The following is a 17,197-nucleotide window of genomic DNA, read 5'->3' as shown; positions in this document are numbered from 1 at the left end:
CAGAGACAGGTGGATCTCTGAGTTCAAGGTTAACCTGATCTACAGAGAGTTCTAGGACAGCCAGAGCTACACAGGAAAACCTTGTCTCAAAAAACAAAACAAGCCGGGCGATGGAGGCGCACGCCTTTAATCCCAGCACTCGGGAGGCAGAGGCAGGCGGATCTCTGTGAGTTCGAGACCAGCCTGGTCTACAGAGCTAGTTCCAGGACAGGCTCCAAAGCCACAGAGAAACCCTGTCTCGAAAAACCAAAAAAAAAAAAAAAAAAAAAAAAAAAAAAAAAAACAAAAACAAAAAACAAACTAAACTAAAAAGGAGCAGAGGGAGCAAAAGAAAATGACTCCAGAGGACAAACAGTGCTTACTCCTTTCTTTCTGCGAGCTTCAATCAGCTCAACGACCAGAGTCAGCCTGGCTGATTATTCCAACAAGGTAATTTTATTCTTTTTCATACGTTTAAGTAATGTTTCCTTCCCCTTCCCACAGCTGCACACCCACATGACTCTTTTACAGCCAAACATGACAGCTCGGCCTGCTTCTCATTATCACAGGCAGAATCATCTCACCATGAAAGAATATCAAGATGAGACCTGTGCAGGCAGCCTCTCCAGCTGCAAGAAAACGGTCCATAGTCACATGCGCATCTCCTCTAAATAGCACAGGACAATGAAAATGTGCAGATTAGATGGGATTCATCCTTTTCCTTCTAACTGCACATGCTCTGGGCCAGATGCAGGAGCCTAAATGGATGCTCTAGAAAGGTAGCCCTGAACACCAAGTGCCCAGCACCACAGAGCTACCTTAAAGCCTGCCATATTGCCAGCACCAATGAGGTGGAGCCATCTGCTGGGAGGTGTGTGGCCACTGCTTTGGCTGCTTGGTCCCTCCCAGTCTTCCAGGTCCTAGGAACCAGGACTAGGGCAGGACCACGATCTTCTTCTCCAGCTTCTGGGGAGGGAACAAGAAGTTCCTCATGATCTCATCCAGCTCTTCCAGGGCAAGTTGGGCATGTAGCTTAGCCACATCATCGGGTTCCAGACGCACCACATGCTTTAGCAGGTGATAGAGATCCTTGAGGACATCACTCAGCACCTGGATAGAGAGACGGGTCATAAGCACCTCTGCTGGAAAGCAATCTCAGGCGTCCTTGTGAAGATAATGCAGGGACCTTCCAACCTGGAGAAGGGAGAGCTGGCTGTGGCCCTTGTCCCACAGAAGGTTCCTTTGTGTCTCTTACCCGCGACATTTCACTGTGGACTTTAGGCTGCTCCTCATTATTTCCAGGCCCTGGTATAGCGCCTGGATCATCCAGTCAAAGGCTCGCAGAGGCCTCAGGACAAAGACAGTAAGACTGCCTGGGTACAGATGCTTCTAGAGCAGCTGGCTGCCCACATTTTTCTCAGGCCCTATGTGTGTATGCACAAGCACACATGGAAGTCAGTTCTCTCCTTCGACCATGTGGATCCTGAGGGCAGAACTAAAGTTAGAAGGCTTGGTAGCAAGCGCCTTTACCCACTCAACCATCTCACGGTCTCCTTGGTGGAAAGCGCTTTTGCCCACTGAACCATCTCCTGGTTTTGTTTTTCTGAGACAGACTGGCCTTAAACTTAAGATCCCTGTGCCTCATTCTTTTGAGGGTTACAGGTATGTTTGGATCTAGTTTTTAAAAAAAATTATTTTATTTTATTTTTGGTTTTTCGAGACAGGGTTTCTCTGTGTAGCGCTGGCTGTCCCGGGCGGTGGTGGCGCACGCCTTTAATCCCAGCACTCGGGAGGCAGAGGCAGGCGGATCTCTATGAGTTCGAGACCAGCCTGGTCTACAAGAGCTAGTTCCAGGACAGGCTCCAAAGCCACAGAGAAACCCTGTCTCGAAAAAAAAAAAACCAAAAAAAAAAAAAAATTTTTTTAAGGGCTGGGCAGCCTGGTACACAAAAAAGTCTTTAATCCCAGAACTGAGCAGACAGAAGCTGGAAGATCTCTGTGGGTTTGAGGTGCTGTATCATGTGTCTTGGGCTTGCTATGGGAAATTAGGATTCTTCCACCTTGTGAGGTTCTTGGTCAGCATGGGCACTGGGGAAGAATGGGGCAAGGTAGGGAACAGGGTCACCCTAAAAAGCCCCGGCTCGCCCTTCCCACATCCAGCCTCCCTCTGGCTGCCTGAGCTCTGGCTCTAGATCTTTTTTCCTAAGCAGAGCTCCTTCCCTGATCCACACCTTTGCAATGCTGTCCCTTTATGCTGGGAGGCTACTCCACATCCTCTTTATCCTACACACACCTGCAAGATACTACGTCCAAGAGCTTTTCTCTCGAATGCCCACCAAGCTAAGTCTAATCTCCTTGAATTCTGTCTGTAGTCCCTATCACAATTATCATTTATTTGTTGTGATGTTGTTTTTTCATTTATGTTGGGGATTGGTGTTATATAATTAAAAATATTTTCCTTATTAGATCACAAATACTACTAATGCCCAGGCCATGTCTTGCCTTCTTCCTCTAGTGTGGCCCAGTACTTCATAAAATGATTGGCATCTGGCAGATGATGGAACACATTCATGGGTAATGAGGCACACATGCCACTCCTGACCAGCTTCTTAATTCTAAGAACATCCATCGACACAGTGCCACCCAGCCAGTCCAGTCCCCCAAGGCCTGTGCTGCCTGCTTTAATGACTTATTATTGAAATGTTAAAATTACTAATAATTTGTATTGGCTCTATATCTTGTAAATGACATCCAGTGCGACAATGGAGCAGGAACATGAGCAGCGGAGATGCACGCTGCATCTCACAAGTGCATCTCTGCCTGCGGTCACTATGGCCCAGGAAGACAACCCCCCTGACAGACTATGGTGAAGGGAGATGAGCAACACTGGAAGCCAGGTCACGGTGTCTGTCACTCTTACAACTGAACAAATGAAGGTGCTGACAGCCTGGAGGGTTCCAGCTTTCCATTCTAACTAGGACCTGTTCCCACCACACAAAGAAGGTAAAGGCTTTCTAAGAAAGACAGATGGTCGGGGAACCCTACCTAACATCCTTTCTTACTCATTCATGTTTTTGTTTTAGCCAAACATTTACACTAAAATCAACAACACAGAAGAAAGCATAACAATCTATCATCCTTGCTCCTTCCGGTCAGCCTGAAGGAGGGACACAGCGCTGAGAGCAGGGGCAGGAATCAAGAAGGGAAGTGGCTGTGCTCACTTGTGCAGTTCCTTCCCTTTCCCGATAGTGGAGAGGCACATGCAATGTGCAAGCTGCGGGCTACACAGTGTGTAATCTGGGTGATTCTGCACATGAGGTAAACACTCTTCTATTTGCATTTAAGATTGACATTGCACAGGGTAAAGATGAGCTATGAAGAGCATGCAATTATTTCATACTTCAGTTTTCTTCTCCTTAGAGCAACCTCAGTGGCAATCAGTAAACACCAGGACAAGACAAGTGAGATTCTGGAAGGGAAAGGGGAAAACTGTATTTTACTATTATTAATGGTACTTCTGTCCTCTTTTTAAAAATGTTTTAAAATACATATTTATTTGGGGCTGGAGAGATGGCTCAGCAGTTAAGAGCACTGGCTGCTCTTCCAGAGTTCTTGAGTTCAATTCCCAGCACTCACAACCATCTACATTGAGATTTGATGCCCTCTTCTGTCATTCAGGTATACATGCAAATAGAACACTCATATACACTAAATAAATATATCAGTTTTTTAAAAGATGTATTTATTTTATGGGATGAATGCTTTGCTTGCATGGATGTCTGTGTATCATGTGCAATCTGGAGCTGGAGTTACAGACAGTTGTGAGCTGCTGTGTAGGTGCTAGGAATTGAACCCAGGTACTTGCAAGGACAGTAAGTATGCAACTGCGGAGCCATCTCTCTACCCTTACTTACCCCTTCTTTAACTGGGGTCTTGTATTTTGACTTTGCACGGGGACGCAGGTTTTAAATAGTCCTGCCACATCTGTTTCTTTCTAAGTGTTGCTCCATGAGCCCCGAGAGCAGGTGCTGTGAGGCATTTTCTCAAAGAACATACAACACACGGGAACATGGCAGGGACCGTCCTAACCAGGCACTATCTACACTCTCCTAACCTGTCTCTGCAAGGAGGTTCTGCTTCACGGTTACTCATTCAATAATCGTTATGAAGGGCCTGCATGGTACCCAGGCAATATACCGGTTCTAAAATCATGACTAATCCACGAACCCGTCCTCTGGCAGCCAAATCCCATGGGGGAGGCAGACACACATGGCACAGCGAGGTCTCTGCGTAGTAAACAGTGAGCTTGATTATCGGGATCAAAGGAAGTCACCTGCCTTTGCAGGTGGGTGGGAGAGGAGGAACAGCACCCTGCTGCTGAAGGTGGCTTCACTGTGACACTTACTGGGGAACCAAAGAATGGCTTTGGGGTGCATGAGCAAGTCCCATATGAAATAAAGTAGTTTCTAAGCAAAAATAGTTTAAAAATTATATTCATATTTATTATAAAAGTTCTATTTACCTATTTGGTATGTATAAATGCATGTGACTGTACATGTGCCTTGACTAACACATGTGTGAGGGTGGGAGTCACTTCTCTCCTTATACTATGTAGGTAGGGATTGAACTTGGGTCATCAGGCTTGGCAGCAAGCGCCTTTACCCACTGAGCCATCTTGCTGTTCCTGGCCTCCAGCTCTCTGCTGCTTTCTCCCAGAGGTTGAGAGTACAGGCATGTGCCCCCTTGTCTCTTTTCAGCCATACAGGGATCGGACCCAGAGCTGGGCAAACGCTCTGCCATCTGAGGTACACCCAGAGCCCTCAGAGATTTCTTTCTCCTACAGCCACCTACCATTCAAAGAAGGCAGCTCTACCTCTTTAAAAGGGGAAGTTCTAAGGCACTGTGCTCTTCCTGGGGTGTGGGTAGGAATTTCCCCAAACACTGCTATGTCCTTAGATACCAGAACTGCTTGTGCAAACACACTGCATCCTTGCAGGGGCTGAGCTCCTGCTATCGGCGCCCAGCTTTTTTTAGGGAAGTGAGTGTTAGGCAAAGCCTCCTTCTTAATTAATGGGTCCACCTTAGCAACCCACCCTTGTGCAGCTTCTCTCCAATCCCACACATAACAGGACTTCCTCTGGACTCCCCAAGGATCAAAGCTTCCTGCCAGCCAAGGATTGTCACCAAATCCTAAGGATCAGGGGCTGAATGCAAGGCAAGTTCAAAGGTAAAGTTATTCATGGGAGCCTGTGCGGTGGGCAGGGTACGAGCGATCCTGTAGAGGAGGCCTCTCATTAAGACCTCCACACACCTGCCACCTACACGTGTGTACGCGCGCACGCACACCCCAGTCAAGCCCAAAAGCTCCATGGAGAGGAAGGGGGGCACAGGTGCGTGCACCTCAGGAAGGTTCTTCCTCTCATTCAGGAGGGCCTGAGCAGCAGGCGGCCGGCAGTAGCATTTTACTTTTGGAGAAGCTACCTGTGGTTTGGGGGGAGTTTATTTTTTGGTGTTGGAGATTTCACCCAGGCATTGTGCCTAATGCTAAACATGTCCTCTACCAACGAGCTGCACATATTCCCATCCCCACCCCTAGGTCAGGGACAGCTTAAAGAAGCACTCAGATTCCTTGTGTGAAAGCTCTTAGAAGGGGCTGGAGTGTGGGCCTCACCACGAGACAGTGGGGACTGAACCACACACAGCCACTTCCTACCCCTCCCGTAGACCACCTTCAGAGTTTCAGTGACAGGGGTTAGTGTGGCTGAGAAGCAAGCTCACTGAAAAGAACAGTGTGAGCAGACTGTCTTGAGCATGCAGAAAACAGCCAGGGACTCCTTCCAGAAGCACAGGACAGTCCTGCAAAGCTGTGTCTTCGAGTTCAGATCCAAAGAAGAAATAAATGGCAGGAATTCTTCTTTTTATATCTGAAATGTGTTTATTTGGTTATAAAGCCACATGGCCACAATTCAGAGTATTTGGAAACTATAGGAAAAAAAGCCATCTCTAGCCAAACTACCTTTCTAATACAAGACACATTAGTAAGGGTGCTCAGTAGGGCAGACAGACAAGCATGCACGTGCACACATCCACATCCACACTTTTGTTTGTTTTGTTTTTTGAGACAGGGTCTCACTATGTAGCCCTGGTAGCCTAGAATTTGCTATGTAGTCCAGGCTGGTCTTGAGCTCTTTGAGATGTGCTTGCCTCTGCCTCCCCAGTGTTGGGATTAAAGGTGTGTATAAAATTTATACATACACACACAATCTGTAAATATATGATTTTATTTTAATGTGTCTATGCCTTACTTTATTTGTATGGGTATTTTGTCTCATGAATGTCTGTGCACCACATGTGGGCTGCGCCCTCAGAAGCTAGAATCTCTGGAACTGGCATTTCAGAGGCTTTGTAAGTGGGTGATGGGAATTGAACTTGGGTCCTCTGGAAGGGGAGCCAGTGCTCTTAACCACTGAGCTAACCCTCTAGGCTCCTAAAAATACTTTTAAAAAGGAGTAGTGGAGATGAGATGGCTCAGCAAGTAACGCCACTCACTGCTGAGCCTGGAAACCTGCGTCTGACCCCTGGGACCTACATGGTGGAGGGAGAGAAGCAAGTCCCATAAAAATTGTCCCCTAACCATGGCTTCCCACACTAAATAAGTAATAAAAAAATCATAATAAAAGTAAAGTCACTAATATCATCTCTAATTTTCCCAGGGCCCCACGGCTAAGGGATAGAAGAGACTGGAGGGCACTGGCTCTGGAGTGCGACTCTGCCGATCACTCGCCACTGTAGTTCCTGTGGGCGTCCTTTTACTGCCACAAACCAGGATTCGGAGAGCACATCCACTGCTCCCCCATGGCTGACATAGGCTCCAGCAGGGATGCATGTAAGAATATTTTGCTGTCCTAAGCAAGATGATATAAAGAGAAGTATCCTTATTACCACCACGTGGAGAAAGCCTGGCTTGGCAACAAGGGCTAAGGAAATGAGGGCAAAGACAGCTCTGAAGACAGTGGACACCCAAATATAAGCAGGCAGAAAAGGAAAGGGGTGGCTAGGGTGAGGTAGGGGTGAGTAGGCTCAGAACATGGCTTGTTTGCTTTTTGTAACTAAAGAATATTTACTTATTTCCCGCTAAGGCTTTACTTGGGGACTAGAACTAGAGGGTGTCACCACTCAAGACACCCTGAAGTATTGGAAGTATTGGTACAGTTAATGAATATAGTTACACATACATGTTAATTTTTTTTTTCGAGACAGTGTTTCTCTGTGTAGCCCTGGCTGTCTTGGAACTCGCTCTGTAGACCAGGCTGCAGGCTGGTCTTGAACTCACAGAGATCCTCTGCCTCCTTAGTGCTGGGATTAAAGGTGTGCGCCACCGTTGGTTGGCTACACATTCATTTTTATATATATACTTATTTGGCATGTTTTATGCATGTGGGTGTTCACATGCCATGAAAGAGGTTCTCTTTTCTGACCATGCAGGATCCAGGGGTTGAACTCACAATGCTGGGTTTAGTGGCAAGTGCTTTTATGTGCCTCTACTCCCTGAGCTGTCCTAATGTTACCTTACACCCTTAAATTAAAAAATATACTTATTTTATTTTTTATTATATGTGTGTATGTGCATGAGAGTTAGGTGTCTGCTGCCAAGGTCGGAGGTTTGAGATCCCATGAAGCTGGATTTACAGGTAGTTATAAGCTGTCCAATGTGGGTGCCAAGAATTGAACTACTGCTCTGCATGAGTAGAATGTGTTCTTAACTACTGAGCCATCTCTCTCTCTAGACCCTAAACTTCATTTATTTATTAATAATTATTATGGCTTTCTTTTTCTGAGTTAGGGTATCTCTATTATGTAACTCTGGCTGTCATGGAACTCTCTGTAGACCAGTCTGGCCTCAAACTCACAGAGATCCAGCCACTAGTACTAAGATTAAAGGTGCCAGTTTATTTATTTATTATTGTATGTAAATGATGTGGATGCATGTGCAGAGAGGTCAGAGGATAACTTTGTGGACTGGTTCTCTCCACTTTTAAGTGGGTTCTGGGGATCAAACTCAGGGCACCATTCTCCCTTAGTGAATGCTTTTACCCGCTGAGCCATCTTACCAGCCATAGTTAATACTATAAAGCATATATAAATTGGATGGTGGTGGCCCATGACTTTAATCCCAGCACTTGGGAGGCAGGGGCAGGCCAATATTTGTGAGTTTGAGGCCAGCCTGGGTCTACAGAGCAAGTTCCAGGGCTGCCAGGATTACACAGAGAAACTGTGACTCAAAAACAAACAAACAAACAAGAAACCCAACTAACCAAATAACAACAACAAAACCAAAAAGCAGATATGAAATTTGAAGTACTGTAGCCAATATTAAGTCACAAAGAACAACTTCTGTCTAAATCACCATTAAAATGTTTAGAAAGAAAGAAAAGAAACAGGGACAAGGAGGTTTAGAAGGAAAGGAGCTTTACATGTCATCGAATACATTCGATCTCCACTTGTGTGTAAGAAACGACACAGGATTACTGTAATACAAAGCAGCTCCAGCAAGCTGTGCACCTTGGGAACAGAGCTTTAGTGCAGCCGTGGGGTCAGTGTGGGTCAGGTGGTAGTGGCGTGTGTCACACTGCAACATCTGACGGTGCTGCTGTGTGGAGCTGAGGGCACTGGGGGAATTTTGCTGGCAAGCAGATACAACTGGATCCCAAGCCTGCAAGGCAGGCAGCCACTCCGTAATAATGGGAAGCCAAATGGAGGCACTGCCTGGCCCAGATATTATACTGATAAAACCTGAAGGTCTAGGAAAAAGAAATTAGGGCTGATTCAAACAGCAAGGCCAGGCTTTGAGACACTGCACTGAGAACACAGGGAAGCCAGCAAAGAAGGCGGGATTACTGACATCTAAGGGATGTCGTGCCTGATGGACAGAGAACTTAGACTCCCTAAAGCCTAGGCTGCCATTACAGTAACTGGAGGTTATTGAGCCGTTCAGAAAGCATGTACTTTCAAAGTATTTTGGTTAGACCTAGATAATGGCACCCTGACTCCTCCTGGACTATGCCTCACTGTGGAATGGGGAAAGAATCCCAAGTGTGAACTGCAGATGGGTGGAGGGGGGCAGGAGTATCTGCATGATTTTCTCTGAAGAACAAGGAGGGGACTAACTGGTCAGGTGACAAAATGCTGTAGCGATACAGACAGGTGAGGCAGTGCAGGGACACTGACCAAAGCCCCGGGAGGGATGATGGCTCAGGGGTCCTAAAAGGGCGGCATGACTTCCCCAGGTCTCATGTGTGCGTCCAGGCTAGCCCTTGCTAAGGCACTTCACCCAAGGATGGGGTCACAGGCCATGCAGTCCACTGTGGCAGCGACAGGAGCAGCAGCTGTCACAGAGGTGGGAGCAGTGGTGGCAGCATCTTTCAGAGTGTCCTTAAATAGCAACACGAGGAAGGCAGCAGTTTTCCTGCACCTCCACAGGCACCGAAATAGAACAAAGGTGGCAGGGAGAACAGCCAGAGCCTGTGCAGAGACGGCAGGCTGCTGCTGCTTCTGTGGGAGAGGCTGGCAGCGTTCTGAGAGAGCCATGACAAACTCACCCTTCAAAGGGCACTCAGCTGCCACATCTGGAGACAAGCTTTATTGTTTCCAGCCCCGGGATCACTGCGCAGGCACCTGCCACGTGTGGAGGTCCTGTTTCCTTCATTCACCGAAAGCATTCGGCTTGGGACTAGACAACCACTGGGCAGAACACAGAGCCCTGCTGCCATTTATTGGTGCATCTACATCAGTCAGTGGTTCCCACGTGTTTTATCTTGAATCTTGTGATACAAGAATCATCAATCCCAGTTTGCAGAACTGGGTTGGGGTTTAGGGAAGTTTAGAAATTTAGAGTTCAAACCTGTATCTGCCGGGTCTGGCTTCACAAACCTTGCCTTTAAATGTGATCTGTAGGGAGGTCTTGGTCCCTCTCCTGCACTACTTAACATGCTTATTTGGATGGTATCTGGCTAGTGGGGCACAGGAGGAGCTGATGGACTAACGGCTCAGTCCAGGGTAGGAAGTGCCAGTTTATGTTGGGACACCCTGAATCATCACAATCTTAGCTTGGTCACACAGCCTTGGTGTCCCTGGAACCAGCCAGGCCTAAGAGCATCTGCTTAGTGGAGTTCAGTGCTGGAATGACTTGGGAAGAAAAGGCTGTAGAGTTGGATACAAGGCCAGAAAGAACAAGAGGCGAAGACATACCATGTGAAGCTGGGGTCTGTACCGTCCGCTAGTTTATGCAGTGTGACTCACAGTGGAGAATGTAACACAAGCCCTCATCAGAGGCGGCCACACCGCCCCTGAGGGACAGCACCACTGGAGCCAATGACTGCACACTAACTTCACTGCTCACATGGAAAACCTCTATTATTTTAGTGGTGCTAGATGGCATGCCTTGTGTATGCTTGGCAAGTCAAGACCCCAAGCTCTCTGAGAAATCTGTATTTGTCTGGTCTGTTTTTTATTTTATGAGTGTTTTTTGCCTGCAAGGATGTCTGTGCATCACATGCATGACTGGTGCTGGTGGCAATCAGAAGAGGGCATTAGATGCACTGGAACTGGAGTTACTGATGGTGGTCCACCTACCGTGTGGGTGCTGGGAACTGAACTCAGGTCCTCAGCAGGAGCAACAAGTGCTCTTAACTGCAGAGTCTTCTCTCTAGCTCCTCTCTTGCCCCAAGAAAACTGTTAAAAAGTCTGGGACTCACCACTTGAAACGTTTTAAATTTTTCATACTTTGTAGGAAATTGACAATCTAATAACAATGATGTGTCTACAAGAGGCTCAACAAGGGGTGTGCATATGCCTGTGTGTGCATGTCAGCTTCTCTCTGTCACTGGCTCTTATGTGGGTAATGGGAAATTAATTCAGATGCTCACGCTTGTGTGGCAAGCATCTCCCAGCAACCCCCTCCTCCAATAATCTAATAAGAATGAGGAGAAGGCAGTATCAGATCTCATAAAAAAATGACAGGAGATTTAGTGAGGGATCTGCCATGATTTCAAAAGTACATGTCATAAGTAGGTGCCCAAGATGCAGCCAAGTGTCAATGACAAGGGCAAAGTGACTTAGGCTATTACTGCATTTCTTGGAATTTTCTTAATGATGAACAGAAAGGTTTTCTTTTTCTAGAAACAGGGAACTGGAAGAATAATTTTTGACACATATATTCAGATTGCATTTCTTGGCCCAGTGAGATGGCTTAGCGGGTAAGGGCATTTGCTGTACAAGCTGGACAAGCTGAGCTTGATCCCTGGAGCCTACATCAAGGTTGGATATGCGAACATGCGTTTATAACCTGTCACTCACAAAGACAGAAGCTTGCCCCCAGTTAGTCTAGAGTATGAAGCCCAATCGTCACAAACAGAAAGACCCGCCTCAACAAGACGGAAGGCTCCAGCACCGTCATCCTGAGCAATGCATCCGTTAACTAAGGGGAACCGGAGACCAGAAGGAAGCCCAGTGATGAAGGAAAGGAACCCGCGTTCATCTCAGCACACCTGAAACAGAAACAGTCGCCTGTCTCTCAGGTACAGCCTCAGGCGCATTCTATTTTATTATTTGTTTGTTTGTTTGTTTGTTTGTTTATGCATGCTTTTCGGGACAGGGTTTCTCTGTAGTTTTGGAACCTGTCCTGGAACTAGCTCTTGTAGACCAGGCTGGCCTTGAACTCTCAAAGATCCACCTGCCCCTGCCTCCCGAGTGCTGGGATTAAAAGCGTGCACCACCACCGCCCAGCTACTTAACTCTTTCAGAACAGCTGGGCTGCCATCTCAGCCCTACCTCTCACTGGCTGTGAGACCTGAGCATCTAAACACAAATGTGCTGGACTGCAACTTTCTCATCTGGAAATACAGTTTGTGAGCCTGCTCATCTCACAGAGTTACTATGAGGACTTAGGATATAAAGAGTTTAGAGGCATACAATAAGCCATTAATAAATAGTAACAATATTAAACACAGAATCTTGGAGGATGTGGCATTTACTAGCAACACACCCCCACGAGCAAACAAACCATGGGGTAATGACCAATGAACTAGACTAGAACCTACAGAATCCATCTGTTTGATGGTTTTCTTGTCTTTAAATTGTTTTTTTTAAAGAGTCATTCATTTGGGAGAGAACTGGGACATAGGGATATTCTTTTTTTTTTTTTTTTTTTTTGGTTTTGAACCTCTAATGAGAAAAAAAATATATACTATGGAGCTCAAGTACATGGTGGTTGTTGAGTCACTGGGGGGAGATCGGGGTCACACACCTATTTAGCAGACTATACAACTGACACACACATCACAAAATGCCAAAGTGGCGGCTAACAAGTCTCAGTCTCCTTGTCATTCAGCAGCATATTGGGGATCACACGGCTGATGGGGAAAAGACGGCCAGATTCTGGGCATTGCAGGGTGCCCTCTAGCACATCAACCTCAAGCAACACATGGTGCATCTTCCTCAAAAACGTCTCGTCTTGTTGATAACCTTCAGTCGGCTCTTTGGGTACTTCGGTCAGGTTTAAGGTGTTTGCTGCCTGCACAAGCGTCACCCACTCCACTTTCGGGATCATCTGCACTACGAAGTCGGGGTTGAACTCCACGGGGTTGATGCGGGCCTCGGTGGCCTGCAGCCGCAGCGGGAAGCCACGCATGTCCACGCCCCGCACATGCGAGCTCAGGAGATTGTGGGTGAGCAGTTTCATGTTGCCACACTGGAGCTCACCCGTAGGGATATTCTTACTTATTATGTATAGTATTCTGTCTGCATGCCAGAAGAGGACACCAGACCTCATTACAGATGGTTGTGAGCCACCATGTGGTTGCTGGGAATTGAACTCAGGTCCTCTGGAAGAGTAGCCAGTGCTCTTAACCACTGAGCCCTCACCAGCCCCCGTCTTTAAAATTTTTAGAATTGCTTATTTATTTTGTGTGGGGGCCACATGCCACAGTGCACGTGTTGAGGTCAGAGAACAACAGATGAGGAGGAGCTGGTTCTCTCCTTCTACTACATAGGTCTGGTGGATCAAACTCAGGTTGTCAGCCTTGGTAGCAAATGCTTTTACCTACTGAGCCATCTTACTAGCCCTGTTCTTTTGTTTTTGTTTTGAGATGGTATCATGTAGCCCAGACTGGTCTCAAACTAAGTAGCTGGAGATGACCTTCAACTCTGGTCTTTTTTGTTGTTGTTGATTTGGAGACGTGGTTTCTCTACATAGCCCTGGCTGTCCTGGAACTCACTCTGTAGAGCAGGCTGGCCTCGAAATTACAGAGATTCATTGGGTAGGGAAGCAACAAACACCAGGAGTTATTATCCCACTAACAACTACCAGGGCAAGATTCATCATTTTTGTCTTTGCAGAGTTGTGGACGTCGGCACCAGACGCCTGCAGATGTGGGTGCAGACAGGGAACCCAGAGACCACGGATCACAAGCCCTGGGTTGCCTTCCACCACCACTTTTCAGCTTTGTCCCATCTTCCCAGTCTTCCTACCATCAGTCTGGGGTCATCTCATATCACCCCAAGAGAGGTACACTCAGCCAGAACTCCTTTTCAGAACATGGAGCAGAGGACGGGTGGACCTGCCGCCAATGCCCTTCAGAGCAGCATGATTACTGTTGGAGAGAGAAAAGTTCCAAGATTCTCCCCAGCCTGGCAACCTAGAAGGGGTGTAGTCCCCTGTGTTTTCTCTCTGCTCCCTAATTTTTCCTGACTCCTGTGATGAGAAGTTGCTGGATGCAAAATCTAGGGCTGGGCTTTTGGCAAGAGACGGTGGGCCATGAGGAAGGGCAAAAGGCATCCAGCCTGTTTCCTGTCTCTGCGTTCTGAAGACTTGCTGGCAGGTCCTGGAGGGCACCTGGGCCCAAGGCCAACTCAAACACTCTCCAACTGCTCTTCTGTCATGCTCCTGGGCAGTGACTGTGCTGTGAAGAGGGGGCCGGGTCTGGATTCCTTTTGAATACTATGGCTTCCCAGATCCCAAACAGCCATATCTGGTCATGATCTGTGGAGTAAATATCCAGGTGACTCCGTTTCTGGGTCCTTCAGGTGACAGGAATATGGATGACTAAGATTGTGTTCTGAGCCGGGGAACAGTTAAGCTATCTTCCTGGCTACATCTTTACACAGGCATCTAAAACCACACCGAAACAGGATGGTTACGAAGACTGAATGGTCTAATTCATGGAGAGCACTCGGACATCAGCGCTGTGCCATAATAAGCCCTCAGTCAAAGTGTTTTGGGTAGTTTTCATACACAGTTTTTTGAGGAAGAAATGACTATGCCTATTGAGAGATAGTATTTTGATTTGCTTGAAATCTACCAAAAAGTTTACTAATTTAGAAAATTAGGTTCTGTAATGTTGTCATTCATGGTACCTCTCAATCAGTTTATATTTGTAGTTACCCCATTCACGGTGATTCTTTTTTTGTTTTGTTTTTGTTATCAGTAACAATAACTTTATTTTCTAACAGGTAATTCTCCTACTGCTTCAGCATTTTCCTCTCAGAAAGCACAGTTTTGGAACTGGATCACTTGGCCCTTTCTCTTCTTGTCTCCTCCCAGTTCAAAATGCTTGTATCTCTTAACGGCCAGCATCCTCTGGGACCTGCAGTTGAGCTCCACACACTCAAGTCTGAGCACAATCTTCTCTGTGGTTTTGGCCGTCTTCTGGAATTTTTTTTTTTTTTTCGGTCTGCTCACTATAACCACTCTGCTTTTGATCATAGTGCCGCTTTCCTTGGGTGTACAAGGAATCCTTGCCCTCCTTATACTGGGTCACTTTGTGAGGTTGATGCTTGCTTGCCACATTTCTTACAGAAAGTCCTTCAGGTTTTGGGTACATTGACCATCTTTGCAGTACCTTTGTCTACCTGATGGAAACAAGAGACCCAGTGTCCGAGACTGCCACCTCCACCGTACGAGCCAAACAGGAAAGGGCTGAGATCATGGTGACTCTATATGCAAGAGCAACTGAATGAACACGTCTTATTATGAATTATTATCCTGTTATTTCTTTTCTATATTGAAGTTGGGTCATTGTATTAGCTTAGAAATATGCCTGTAGTCAGGCGGTGGTGGCACACGCCTTTAACCCCAGCACTTGGGAGGCAGAGGAAGGTGGATCTCTGTGAGTTCGAGGCTAGCCTGGTCAACAAGAGCTAGTTCCAGAACAGGCCCCAAAGCTACAGAGAAACTCTGTCTCAAAAAACCAAAAAGAAAAAAAAAGAAAAAGGAAAAAAAAAAAGAGAGAAATATGCCCGCAACATAAGAAGTTATACCTGCTATTTAGCAGGGCACAGGCAATACCTTAAGAGTATTCTGTGACAATCTGTTCTAATAAAAATACATTGGTCTAGCCGGGCGGTGGTGGTGCATGCCTTTAATCCCAGCACTCGGGAGGCAGAGGCAGGCAGATCTCTGGGAGTTCGAGGCCAGCCTGGTCTACAAGAGCTAGTTCCGGGACGGGCAACAAAGCTACAGAGAAACCCTGTCTCGAAAAACCAAAAAAAACCAAAACAAAACAAAAAAAAAAACCAAAAACCAAAAAAATTGGTCTAATCTAGAGAAAGGCTGATAGAATGGATTTTTTCAAACCTGATTCTCGTATGTGCATATAAATGTTATGTAGAGGTCAGAAGATGACCTTGGTGAAGGTCCTTGCCTTCTACTTGTTTGGAATAGGGTCTCTGTTGATTTTTTGCTGAGTATGCAGGTTGATGACCCACGACCCTATCTGCCTGTGATCACTGAGATTCCAAACACTTATCTGTCATGCTTTTAAGTTGGGTCTGAGGATTCTTCCTTCCCCTCCCCCCACCCCCGACAGGGTTTCTCTGTGTAGCTCTTACTGTCTTGGAATGCACTCTGTAGACCAGGCTAGCCGTGGACTTAGAGATTCACCTTCCTCAGCCTCCCGAGTGCTGGGATTAAAGGCATGCGCCACCAGCATCTATCTGGCTTGGGTATGAGGATTCTAACGTAGGTCTTCACACCTGAGCAGCAGGCACTTTTACCCACTAAGTCATCTCCTCAGCCCTAAGCCTGGTTCTTCTTTTGCATACTGATTCACCTTAATAATGTCACGTAAGGAACCCTGGATACATGATAAATCTTGTTTCTGATGACAACTGAATTAGACACAAGGAAGAGGCGAAGATACTAGACTTTCACTAGCTTTTGGCCAAGGTCAATTGCCAGAGGCAACAGGAAACCAGTGCCACTGCTTCCTGGCATTAGCTTTGGAAAACTATTAACTACAGTCTCTCTACAAGCCTTACTTTCTTCATTCATAAAAGGAGATGTCTGGTTTCCTTCCCAAAGGTTGTTCCATGGAACAGTATTACTTGGCCACTTACGATGGCAAAGAGTCCTTAGTAAATGAATTTAAGAAAATGTTAGTCTCTTTGCTACAAGACTTCTCAGGCTTCTTACTAGGCCAACATGAACTGAATCTCTAGTGGGGATGGACCCCACTGGCTACAGTACTTCCCAAACTTTGACATTATTTCAAAGGACCAACTCAAGAGGTTACTACGCCAATGGACATCTTTGTGGTATGTAAATTATCTCTAAGGTTTCTTCCACTTCTCAGGAGAGTCTTCTTGGGCCTTTTGGATCAGAATGAGAAGGACGAGGAAAAGGCTTTCTATGGAAACGGAAGTATTCAGACATCAAAGCCAGGTCTTCCACATGGGGATCCATGTAAATGCGGATGTGGAGGAGGAAGGGAGACATTTTCAGTGTTAGGGTTTTCAAACTGCCACCTACTTTAGCACTAGAAGAGGCTAAGAATTTCTAATTCAGCGGTTGCAGTGAGCTGCTGGAGCCTAACCTTTGTGCCATTGCTTCTCAAATCCATCATCCATGCCATACAGATTTGTCACTGTTGAGGAATTATGGGACTCCACTCATGTCCTCAGCACTAACCTCTCACAGGAGGTTGAACTTGAACCTGATTTTATGTGGATCAGATATCCCACACCCCACTTAGCCCATGCAAACGGGGGATGGCCATTCGATCTTAGTGGGACATCAAGTCTCTCCTCTGTAACGTTTGCCTTTAGTGTCAGAACAGGACTCTGGTGCTGATTCTGTAAGTACCATGTGCTGGACAGCTGTCCCACTGGGCCTGTCAGCAGTGGCGTTGCCTCATTAGGAAGAGCAAAGGTAAGAGGAGCAGAC

The 17,197-nt window shown here is 46.5% G+C and overlaps 2 protein-coding genes across 2 annotated transcripts in view; both read right to left on the bottom strand.

Moving 5' to 3' along the window:
• Positions 1-421: 421 nt before the first annotated feature.
• Positions 422-17,197, bottom strand: part of Tango6 (transport and golgi organization 6 homolog) — a 169,836-nt gene continuing 153,060 nt past the window's right edge. Inside the window, exon 18 of the mRNA XM_057754076.1 lies at positions 422-1,089. Within this exon, the coding sequence (XP_057610059.1) occupies positions 913-1,089 (177 nt within the window). The 3' untranslated portion in view covers positions 422-912. The remainder of the gene's footprint in view (positions 1,090-17,197) is intronic.
• LOC130863908 (multifunctional methyltransferase subunit TRM112-like protein) lies at positions 12,338-12,718 on the bottom strand. Its single transcript, XM_057754246.1, has one exon. It carries the CDS (start codon positions 12,716-12,718, stop codon positions 12,338-12,340), a length of 381 nt encoding a protein of 126 aa, XP_057610229.1.

This window comes from Chionomys nivalis, chromosome 21 (assembly GCF_950005125.1).
Source record: "Chionomys nivalis chromosome 21, mChiNiv1.1, whole genome shotgun sequence".
NCBI lineage: Eukaryota > Metazoa > Chordata > Mammalia > Rodentia > Cricetidae > Chionomys > Chionomys nivalis.
Note: the sequence above shows the minus strand (reverse complement) of the source record. Positions and strands in the feature narration are given on the sequence as shown.